This window comes from Carassius auratus, chromosome 31, assembly GCF_003368295.1.
Source record: "Carassius auratus strain Wakin chromosome 31, ASM336829v1, whole genome shotgun sequence".
NCBI classification, from domain to species: Eukaryota; Metazoa; Chordata; class Actinopteri; order Cypriniformes; family Cyprinidae; genus Carassius; species Carassius auratus.
Window position 1 is genome coordinate 3,255,351 of NC_039273.1, and position 12,555 is coordinate 3,267,905.

The 12,555-nt window shown below is 39.0% G+C and overlaps 1 protein-coding gene across 1 annotated transcript; it reads left to right on the top strand.

The window, feature by feature from the left end:
- Positions 1-5,189: 5,189 nt before the first annotated feature.
- LOC113050225 (uncharacterized) lies at positions 5,190-12,454 on the top strand. Its single transcript, XM_026213008.1, has 3 exons — positions 5,190-5,295; positions 5,738-11,923; positions 12,366-12,454. Exon 2 carries the CDS (start codon positions 5,951-5,953, stop codon positions 11,720-11,722), a length of 5,772 nt encoding a protein of 1,923 aa, XP_026068793.1. The 5' UTR covers positions 5,190-5,295; positions 5,738-5,950; the 3' UTR covers positions 11,723-11,923; positions 12,366-12,454.
- The last annotated feature ends 101 nt before the right edge of the window (positions 12,455-12,555 follow it).

The following is a 12,555-nucleotide window of genomic DNA, read 5'->3' on the forward strand; positions in this document are numbered from 1 at the left end:
GAATGATCTGCTGTAGGTGTATTCCCCAAAATGCCATCTCACTGTGGGAAGAGAAGCTTTGAACTCTGAAGCTTCTCGAGCAAAAATGAGCGGTTACACCCATCTAAAATCAGTCCCGGATAAGTGACCTACATTCCAGATGCAATCTAATTGGCTGCTGATGATTTGAATTCAAACAAAATGTTGTTTTGTTTCAAATGCAGTTTTGTAATTAACGTCTCCCTCTCCAACATCTATCTTCAAAGTGAACAGTGCTGTCTTACAAGATCAATAGCAAAGATCTGATTTGAGGCATGTGTTTTAGAGTCGAGATCTGGCCTTTCAGACCATCATTTTACAATATTTAGGTATTTGTTAGTGTTTGTTGCTCATGTGTGATTGTATTAAAGTTTTCTTGTATAATGATGTATTTAAAGAGAATCGGAAATCATAATGCAGTTATAATGTCAGAATGCAGTGCTTCAAAGTATTTGTAAGCGTTGTTAAAAAATGACAAAAATTTGTGTGTTAGATAACATCAGCTATTTTCATAATGGCATATAGCTTTTCCTGTAGCAAGTAGCGGATTAGTGTTACGAACGTTTCATTGCTGCATTATTGTCAACTTTTTTCGCGTTCAGCTTGATAGCTGAGCATGCTGGATGTTAATAAATGATTCTCTGATTAAAATAACAATTCTTATTCATCACAGATCACCTACATCTTTTTGTAGCAAAATATTAAGTTAAAATATATTTAAAAACATAATATAAAGGTAAAAAATGATAGCCTGAATGTACTGTAAGTCGCTTTGGATAAAAGTTTCTGTTAAATGCATAAATTTAAATTTAAATTTAAATGTATATTTAAATTTAATAATATAATCTTACAGGTTTTATATTAATCAATATAATTTCTTTTCATGTTTGAATAATATTATTTTTAGAACCCAAAAATACCAACATTGTATGATTGATTTGACTTGATTTGATATTTTGTGTCTAATGCAATGAAATTTACACTTTTTTAAATGTAGCTTTTTAAGTAGTTTCCTAGTGTTTTTGTGGTCACTTCATGTGTGGTGATTCAAAGGGTGGAAGTTAAAGATAAACTGTTGTATCTTACAGTTGTGTCCCTCTTTCAGCAGTCTGCTTGTATATTTATTTTCTTTTGTTCACCTGAAGGTTATTTCTGCGGTTGAGCAAGACTTCTGTTTTTGGCTGGGGTTTCTTTGAAGGTTATCTGCGGAGATAAAGCGCTCACAGTGAACAGTTGCAGGAAAGACTCTCTTCCTGTGTGACCTTTTCCAGCGTCACACATGAAGGACCTTTGAATCTGCTTTATTGTGGATTACTCACAGCCCTTGAAGTAATGAATGGTTACTTCTCTGAAACAAAGGTCTCACAGGGAAAAACTGCTTGCCTCAGTGCTGCTTATGGGAAGTGGTAGACATGAGCAATTTATTAATTGTTAACTTATTAAGAGTTAATCTAGCAGCAGAATTATATGCCATGAGGAATTTTTTAGTTTAGCTCTGCTTAGAATGTTGACTAAATATTAAGAATATTTTTATTTCTTTTTTTTTTTTTTTTTTTTTTTTTAAGTAAAGATCAAGTTGACCAGAAGATTTCAAATAAGTTAAGTATCATCAAGGAATCCTGAATTTTATATATATATATATATATATATATATATATATATATATATATATATATATATATATATATATATATATATATTTATATATATATAACAATCAAAAATATTAAGCAGCACAACTGTTTTTAAGTGTTTTGATTCAATGTGTATTAGGGTGATTTCTGAAGACTTCGGCTGAAAATACAGCTGTGATATCACAGAAATAAATTACATTTTAAAATATATTAAAATAGAAAACGGCTATTTTAAATTGTGTTGCTGTATTTTGATCAAATAAATGGAACCTTGGTGAGCATAGGAGATTTCTTTCAAAAAGAAAAACAAAAATATCTTGTCCACCCCAAACTTTAGGACAGTGTTATATGCAAATAATCTTGAACTTGGGCAGGTGCGTCTTCTCTCAGACCTGTGAGGCCTGCTAAAACAAGTAATGCTTAGGAATTGCTCTAGCTAAAGGCACTTTACTGCCTTATGACATTAAAACCTCAGCATGACAAGTGTAATCACTAACCTTACCTTTCATAATGGATTCAGTCAAATTTAGCAGACCTTTAACAGAAAGAATTGATTGAATATGAATGTGTTATATAACCTATACTTGTTTTAAAATTATGTTTGTAGTGTAAAAGATTAACCAAGTAAGGTGAAACTATTTTTATAACAAAAAAATAATAATAATAATTCCGTAACAACATGGCAGATGTAGTACGCATTCATATAATCAATTTTTATACTATATAGTTTCAACAGTATGTTCAAATTAAAAGTGCAGACAGTATGCGATTTTGGATTTTTTTTATACAGCTATCCACTGTAATTACAACAGAATATTTAAGATGGTGAATTCTACCCACTTACAGTAACTGTACAGGGGGTTCAAAGTTCAAAGTCACAAAAAAGTCCACCACAATGTAGCTACAGTAACAATGTTCAGGATGGTTGTTAGGGTTTATGTGGATTGCTAATGGGTTCAGGTTGGTTGCTAGGGTTTAAACCAACCCTAATCCAAAAAATGGGCAGTAATAGTAATGCTTGATGATCAAATTGTATGTTTAAGACAGTATTGTTTACTGAAGACTTCTGTGGAATGTAATGAAAACTATCTGGAGATGTATCAGTTTTCCTGTTGACACAGTTGGAACCTTTATCATGTGAAGTACACATGAGTATCTGGACAAACCGGCTTTGTCGGTTCTCAAGAGGTGATGTGGTTATTGCTGCTAATATTAACACATAATGCTTTCATTTCTTGATGAAGAGATTAGTGTACTAGACTCGGTTTACCCAGATACAGCTATAAATAAATTAATACTGATTAGCACTACCATGAAGTAGTCATACCAATAATAGTGGCACTATTTAACCAGTGTGATTTGCTGTCATATGATGGTATGCTGTTGACTTTCTGAGTACCTATCTTGTTGGCAGTTGAGTTTTACAGATTTGTTCCAGAGAAAGACCACAAACCGAACAGGATCTGGTTCCTGCACCTGCAGGCCAAAGGGTTTCTGCAATTGCAATCAGTGGATATATTAATGTTTCTGAAAGGAGTCTCTTATGCTCACCAATGCTGCATTTCTTTGAACAAAAAAACAGTAAAAAATATTTTAAAACAGTATTTCAATTTAAAATAACAGTTAGTTATTTAAATACATTTTGAAATGTAATTTATTCCTGTGATGCAAAGCTGAATTTTCATCATCATTACTCCAGTCTTCAGTGTCACATTATCCTTCAGAAATCATTCTTAAATGCTGATTTGCTGCTTAACACACATTTCTTATTATTTTCAGTGTTGAAAATGGTTGTGCTGCTTAATATTTTTGAGGACACTGTTATACATTATTTTCAGAATTCTTTAAAGAATATGAAGTTTAAAGGAACAGCATTTATTTGAAATCTAAATATTTTGTAATATTTTAAATGTTGTTCACTTTTGGGTCGGTTTAATGCTTCCCTGCTGAATAAATGTGAGAAGAAGGGAAAAAAACTAAACTTAAATACCAAAAAATAAAAAATTCACTCAAATTGTTATTTTGATGATATCATTTAATTAAATGATTTGTATTGGATTTGAAAAGCTCACTAGTAGTGGTCTCAGGCTTTTGGATCCAATTGTTTAAATGACAAAAAGGCAATATTTCCCTGCCTGAACACTTCTCTCTGTTTTATTCATGAACAAAAATTATAATTTTGCCCTTCATCATGGACAGATAGTGCAGTGTAGTAAAACCATTATTCAGAGCTCCATGTGACTCATGACAAGCATAAGATTGTGCCATCCAGTGTCCACAATGTGCTTTATATGTGTCATATGCATTTAGTCCACAGATATGCACTGTCTACATCAAGCATCTGAGATGCATTTAATAGCCTATACAGTTTGTGTGGATGTTTTCTGCAACTTTAGCAGCTTCATCTAAGAATTTTAAAATATCCATTCAGTACTTTGAACAAAGAAAATGCTGCTTGGTTGTTGGCTTGCATCTGTTTCCCTTTTACTATATGTCATGGAAAAGTTATGAATCACACAGCCAGCCGAGCCTCAGGGCAGCTGCTACCTTAGAAACACAGGAAGACCCGAAAATATCTCACTGCTGGACAATAGAGACCAAAAAAAACAAAACATCAACAGTGGTGTCAGTGATAAGAGAGTTGAGAAGTATAATACAACACAGTTCTGTTTCTGTATGATGTTTGTTGAGTGTTTGCTATAAAACTGGCACAGCTAGGATCCTGCAAAAACCTGCCCTTCGAGTATATCTGCTTACTCTGCCATTTTTTGCTCTGTGATCATCTCCACACATCACTCGTGTAAATGAATCATACAAGTGACATCCTCAAAATAAGGCAGACATGCTTCACAAAAGCAGAACCGCCACATCGGAAGATCACATGACGTTGTTTTTGTCCTAAACACCAGTTACTCTTGTCCAGATCAAAGAACTATAAGAGACCCAAACATCTTACTCATCAAGCAGTCAAAAGTTGTATTACTGAAATATTAGATTCAAATCAAAATCTTATAAAACTTGTGATTTTACAAGATACTTCTTCTTGACTTTGGCCAAGTTATTGATTAACTACCTACAAAATAAAATCTACTGTATTTTAATCTATATTTGTGCCTTAATAATTTGATGGGTGCCAAATTGAGTACACTAGAGTGTTAATCTGTTGACACAATTGTTTAAAGCATTGGTTCCTCTGCTTGGTTTTGTGTGGCAAGCCAATTTAACATTTATTAACAAGTATCCTTTTTATCTCGTTTAATCCTAACACTGACACAAGCTTCTGATATTTGTATATTTATCTTCATATGCATGCATTTTATTTTCGATTGATCAATATTTTATATAATAATAAAAAAAATATTTGTTGTTATTAATGTTAGTTATTAAACTAGTTTGTAACATAACTAAAATGTATTCATTTAATTCTATTATGTTTTGTGCTATTATCATTTTGTTTCATCTGTGATTTGACAAATAAAAAGTGTTGAAAAGGCTCTAGGTTAATTCTTATTGGTGCGTTGTGAATGATTCACAGTCGCAACTTAGTCCCGCCCCCAGAGTCTGACGCAACTTATGTTTCGCTTGAAGGCTGTGGAGGGCTCGCGTGTATTCAAGCCATAGATGAGTGTGCGTAACTTTGAAAGTAAGTTTAATTTCCACTCATACTGTCTTTAATCTTGTTATATTGCTATTTGTTGTATTATGGGTTGATACGTTCAGACGTTGAGTGTTTTTGGATTGCCGTGAGGCTAATGTTAGCGGTAGACTGTGTGCATTATCTTTGCACGTGTGTTCCGATGCACGCTGTATATGTGAATAATCATAACGTGAATAATCATAACGATTCATATTTCTCCATATGTTTAATTTAGTCTCTATAATTTACAGATGTTATTAAGCCATATTTATGTGGATTTTGAAGATTACACTGGATTGGGATATGGTTATAAGACGATAGTCACGTGTCTATTTATAGTCAATTGTTACATTTTATAGTCATGTATCCTCACGCATCTATTATTTTGAGTAAAATGTATATCATTTATTACTGTAAACTGATTATTAATATTTCTGTTTTATTATAGAAACCACACTCACACAACCTTAATGTTCATGCAATACCCTGAGTATGTTGATGGCTTGATCCTTCTATTAAAACTGTGATTGGACTTTGGACTTTTGTGCATTCTTACCGATGCCCCGTGATGATCCCAACTAAGTCAGAACCAAGCAATACAGTCCATAAACCTAATTAACATTGGTCCTTCGAGCCGGAAAGGTGATTGCCACAGGTTAAGATGTCCAAAGCCCATTCAGAGTCACAGTATGAGCCTCAAGTCCGTAGTAAACGATTATCACGCCCCCCACGCCACTTGGGAGATTATGAGGTGGATTACAGAGGCTTCCAGCATACATATTCACCTACTTCCAGGATGCAAACAGAGTGCCACAGCCGGGAGTCAGGAAATGAGGGTGCTGTCGGGATGACACCCTTCACCAGTTGGCATGCTACTCACCGAGGTGATGTTACTGAGGATACTGGAGATCAGTATGAACCACAAGATGCTCAAACAGTGATTTGGCAGCTACGAGAAGAGAACAGACGCCTGCATAAAACCATTGAGGACCTGCAACACACCTCTGAAAGGGAGGAAACAGACTCATCACAGTGTCCTGTGCCTTTTCCTCGCACTCACTCATCGACAAAGGCAGCAAAGAAACCTTCTCCTGTCCCAACTCCACGTCTAAGCAAGGTAGCAGTAGCTCAAATGAGTGATCAGATTTCTAAAGAGACTGGAAAACCAGTTATGGATGATGGAAAGGAAGAGTCAGAAGATGAGGAGCGAGACTGTGAAATTAATTTGTCAGGTGAACTTTCAGAAATGAAACTGCAGCCCACATCAAAGAACAGGCATGTGCGATATCAACCAAATTCACCAAATCCATGTACATTGCAATCTCAGCACAAGATGAGTGTACACGCTGCACAAAGCACAAGCTATGCACATGACCAAAGACATATCCCACCAAAGCCACAAATACGTGATCCTTCCCCTGCAGCTGACTTCAGATTCAGAGAACAAATTGATTACCACCCAAGACAACATTATCATCCTAGAGACTTCGTTCCGCGCACTCATTCTCCTCCCACCAGAGAGAGCATTTACAGAGGTCCGAGCCCTTCAATACCAGATTTCACAGTGGAAGACCCACGACAGTTTGCTAGACTCAAAATATCTCTTGACAATTTGTTGCCGTACGATGCTACTGAACAGTTTAAATATCAAATTCTGCTTGAGCATTTGAAATTTGAAGAGGCCCTTTTAATTGCTGATTCCTACAGCAACTCTCGTTATCCATACACCCAAACAATGCAATCGCTGACTGAACATTATGGACAGCCGCATCAATTGGCGTTGCAGAAAATTGCTGACTTGATGGACGGACCAAATATTCGCAGTGGTGACACTCAGGCCTTTCGTAAGTTTGCCCTCAGAGTTCGAGCATTAGTGGGTATGCTTGACCAGCTGGATGAGAAGGGAGCTATTGAATTGCAGTGTGGTTCACACGTGGCAAGACTCATGTCTAAACTCCCTCATGATCTCAAGGCTAACTTCAAGAGGTATGTTCACCCCCTCAGAAACCCAATTCCAAACCTGCTCGACTTTTCACACTGGCTTGAGTTTGAGCTGCAGGTGCAGCCCACTGACTGTAAACTCAATACTAGTGAAATGAGGGGACAAATTAGTCAGCACAAAGAAGCTCCGCGACAGCGTAAGCACACTTTTCAGACAACAGCCATTTTGCATGGTGTGGATCAGTCAGCAGACCCTCCAGCTGCAAAATCATCAGAATTTCAAAACCCTGGCAAAATTGTGTACTGTCATTACTGTGACAATAATCACCACTATCTTAACCAGTGCAATAACTTCACACAGCTAACCAGTGAGCTCAAAACTAACTGGATTAAGTCAAATAAGAGATGTTGGAGGTGTGGACGGAAACATCAGGCAGCTCAGTGCAGATTGAAAGCCACATGTAAAACTTGCAATGGCAAACATCTAACTGTTTTGCATGACATCAACAGCAAATCAACAGAGATGAAGCACAACCATGAAAGATCCCAAGAGAGTCAGATGCTATACCTAGATCGTCCAGCAGGTGGCAGCCAAGTCCTTCTGAAAATTTGTAAAGTGCTGTTGCGTAATGGCAAAAATTCAATTATGACTTATGCTATTTTGGACGATGGCTCTGAACGTACAATCCTGCTTCATGGTGCAGCACAGCAGCTTAAACTTAATGGACAGACTGAAACCCTCTCTTTGAGAACAGTTCGACATGACACCCAAGTCATACAAGGTGCAAAAGTATCTTTCACTCTGTCCCCAGCATTTCAGCCAAGCAAAAGGTTCAAGATAACTGGTGCCTTTACAGCTGAGAATTTCGGCTTGGCCAAGCATTCACATCCAGTTACCCTTCTGCAAAGGAAATACCAGCATCTCAAAGGGCTGCCTCTTCATGCCTTTTCTCAGGTTCAGCCATTGTTGCTTATAGGCTCTGATCATCACCATTTAATCATCCCCATGGAGCCAGTTCACTTTGGCCCACCAGGCGGGCCAGCTGCTATAAGGACCAGATTAGGCTGGACACTGCAAGGGCCAGCCAATGTACTCCAGCACCAAATCCCAGAGCATCAATGCCTTTTCACATCTGTGACTTCCACCTCATCAGAGCTGTTGCAACATGTTGAGAGACTCTGGCAGCTTGACATACTACCATATCGCAATGAGAAGGTGGTGACACGCTCACGTTGTGATCAGGAGGCCATCACTCTGCTTGAGACCAAGACTGTAAGGGTAAATGTAAATGGAGTGTTTCGTTATGCTACACCACTTCTGCGAAAAAGGGACATGCCCGAATTGAAAGCGCCTAAAGAGTCTGTTCTCCCCAACCTAAGAGCATTAGAAAGGCGTCTCAGCAAAAGTCCTGAACATGCAGAGGCATATAACCAGGAAATTGAAAGGCTGGATCAATCTGGTTATGTTGTCAAGCTGGCTGCTGAAGCAGTTGATCAAAGCCCTGAATCATGGTACATACCGCACCACATGGTACACCATAATGGAAAGCACAGAGTGGTGTACAACTGTTCCTTTCAGTACCAAGGCCATAACCTCAATGAGTACCTCCTAGCTGGGCCTACCCTCACCTCCACTTTACTAGGAGTGTTACTCCGATTCAGAGAGCATGCAATTGCCATCACAAGCGATATCAAGGGCATGTTTCACCAGATTCGTCTGCTCCCAGAGGATAAACCACTTCTCAGATTTCTGTGGAGAAACATGCAGCGTGATACACCAGTCAGTGTCTATGAATGGCAGGTTTTGCCTTTTGGGACTACATGCAGCCCCTGCTGTGCAACATTTGCCGTCCTAAAACATGTCCAAGAGAACACTGTTCCAGGGGAAGAGACACGTGTGGCTGTAGAAAACCATTTCTATGTGGACAATTTCCTGCAGAGTGTAACTTCTACTGACAAAGCGACTGAACTGGTGAATAAGATTCAAGCTCTTTTAGTTTCTGGTGGGTTCGAGTTAAGACAATGGGCTAGCAACATTCCTTCTGTCGTTGCACACCTTCCTGAAGAATCCAGATCTGAGCGAAATGAGCTTTGGCTTACTGAAAAGCAATGGGATGTTTCTGTATCCACCTTGGGTCTACATTGGCTCTGCAAAGCAGACACACTTGGTTACAAAGCTCGTCTGAAGGAACCACAAGTTCCAACAATGAGGTATATCTATCAGGTCGTAGCTAGTCAGTATGACCCACTAGGCTACATTATTCCCTTCACAACTAGAGCCAAAGTACTGATACAAAGACTGTGGGATAAAAAACGAGAGTGGGATGACCCATTGCTACCAAGTGACCTCTTGCAAGCCTGGCTTGAATGGGAAGCAGAATTGCAGTACCTGAACAAGATTGCTATACCACGATGCTACACTAGTGCAGAACTGGATTCTAAAGTGTGCAAAAGAGACATCCACATATTCTGCGATGCTTCTAATAATGCTTATGGGTCAGTGGCGTATCTTAGAACAGAGAGTCCTCAAGGCCAAGTCGAGGTTGCATTTATCACAGCAAGATCAAGGGTGGCACCAAAGCGGCAGTTATCTGTTCCTCGGCTAGAACTCTGTGCAGCACTTAGCGGGGCCCAATTGGCAAGACTTCTGGAAAAGGAACTCACCCTGAACATTCAACAGGTGACATTATGGAGTGACTCAAAGACAGTTTTATCTTGGATTCAATCAGATTCATGCAGATATAAAGTGTTTGTGGGCACAAGGATTGCAGAAATTCAGGAACTGACTGCTTCTCAGTCATGGCAGTATGTGAAGTCTGAAAACAATCCTGCAGATGACATTACCCATGGTAAAACACTTCACCAACTCTCAGTGCCAAGTCACTGGAAACAAGGACCACATTTTTTGTGGCAAGACCCAAGTACTTGGTCTAATGACACGGAGGAATTGGTCACAGACAGTACAGATGAAGAGGAGAAAGTCACTTTCTGCAGCCTGACCACAGTAGATTTCTCCGACATCATTAAAGAATTCTCATCATACCACAGTTTTGATCAATTGGTGGAACATGAAGCACAGAAACAATTAAAACAAGCCAATCAGACAAGAGATTTATCCGCCCAAGACTACGTAGCTGCTGAGATATCACTCTTGAAACAAGCCCAATTTATGTGTTTCCCAGTTGAACTTGATACATTAACATGTGGTAAATCTTTGCCTTCCAACAGCAGATTAGTCTCACTTGCACCGGAGATTGACCAATCTACTGGGCTCATAAGAGTTGGTGGCCGTTTGCGACGTAGTGAGCTACTTAGGCCAGATACTGTCCATCCAATTGTCATTGATCCCAAACACCCACTCAGTCAACTCCTGATCCAACATTATGATGAAAAACTTCATCATCCTGGCCCAGAAAGAGTATTTGCTGAGTTACGCCGTAAATATTGGATCATCAGAGGGCGAGAAGCAGTACGGCGACACCAACATCAGTGTCGTGAATGCAAAAAATGGCGTGGAAAGCCTGAAGTGCCAAAAATGGCTGATTTACCACCAGCCCGACTCCGTCTCCACCGCCCAGCTTTTTATTCGACAGGTGTTGACTGTTTTGGGCCTTATACAATCAAAGTAGGCCGCCGCAATGAGAAACGGTGGGGGATCATATTTAAATGTATGACGACCAGAGGAGTCTACATTGATTTACTTCCTAAAATTGATACTGATTCATTCCTCATGGCCCTACGCAGATTCACTGCACGCAGAGGAACTCCCCATGAACTCTATTCTGACCAGGGAACCAACTTCAAGGGAGGAGAAAGGGAACTATCAGAAGCATTTGCGGCCATGCAACCCAATCTGCAAAGTCAGCTTGCAAAGCAGAAAATTCAGTTCAAATTCAATCCCCCTGGAGCTCCTCATTTTGGTGGACTATGGGAGAGGGAGATCAGGTCTCTAAAATCTGCTCTCAATGTTACCCTTGGAGCCCAACATGTAACTGAGGAAGTGCTTAGCACAGTGCTTACAGAGATCGAAGGCATGTTAAACTCCAAACCCCTGGGCTACGTGTCATCGGATGTAGCAGATGTTGACCCCATCACACCAAACAGCCTGTTATTGGGGCGGCCAGACCCTGATTTACCCCAAATTGTATACCCTGAGTCCGAATTACTAAGCAGAAAACGCTGGAGACATAGCCAGGTCCTTGCCGACCATTTTTGGGCCCACTTCATCAAGAGATACTTGCCTGAACTGCAAACTCGTGCAAAGTGGATTACTGAGACTGGCAAAGATCTAAAGACCGGGACAGTAGTGATGATCGTGGATGACCAATTGCCTCGAGCCCTCTGGCCAGTGGGCAAGGTCTCAGCCACAGTACCCGGTGCTGATGGGAAAATTAGAACTGCTGAAGTACAAGTGCAGGGTCGGAAATACATCCGACCAGTGAGTAAACTTATCTGTTTGCCACCTCTACCTGAGGATAACAAAGACTCGTAAGCCTTTTCTAAGTAGAATTTACAATGTAAATTGGGGCGGCTGTTGAAAAGGCTCTAGGTTAATTCTTATTGGTGCGTTGTGAATGATTGACAGTCGCAACTTAGTCCCGCCCCCAGAGTCTGACGCAACTTATGTTTCGCTTGAAGGCTGTGGAGGGCTCGCGTGTATTCAAGCCATAGATGAGTGTGCGTAACTTTGAAAGTAAGTTTAATTTCCACTCATACTGTCTTTAATCTTGTTATATTGCTATTTGTTGTATTATGGGTTGATACGTTCAGACGTTGAGTGTTTTTGGATTGCCGTGAGGCTAATGTTAGCGGTAGACTGTGTGCATTATCTTTGCACGTGTGTTCCGATGCACGCTGTATATGTGAATAATCATAACGTGAATAATCATAACGATTCATATTTCTCCATATGTTTAATTTAGTCTCTATAATTTACAGATGTTATTAAGCCATATTTATGTGGATTTTGAAGATTACACTGGATTGGGATATGGTTATAAGACGATAGTCACGTGTCTATTTATAGTCAATTGTTACATTTTATAGTCATGTATCCTCACGCATCTATTATTTTGAGTAAAATGTATATCATTTATTACTGTAAACTGATTATTAATATTTCTGTTTTATTATAGAAACCACACTCACACAACCTTAATGTTCATGCAATACCCTGAGTATGTTGATGGCTTGATCCTTCTATTAAAACTGTGATTGGACTTTGGACTTTTGTGCATTCTTACCGATGCCCCGTGATGATCCCAACTAAGTCAGAACCAAGCAATACAGTCCATAAACCTAATTAACAAAAAGCATTAATAATTT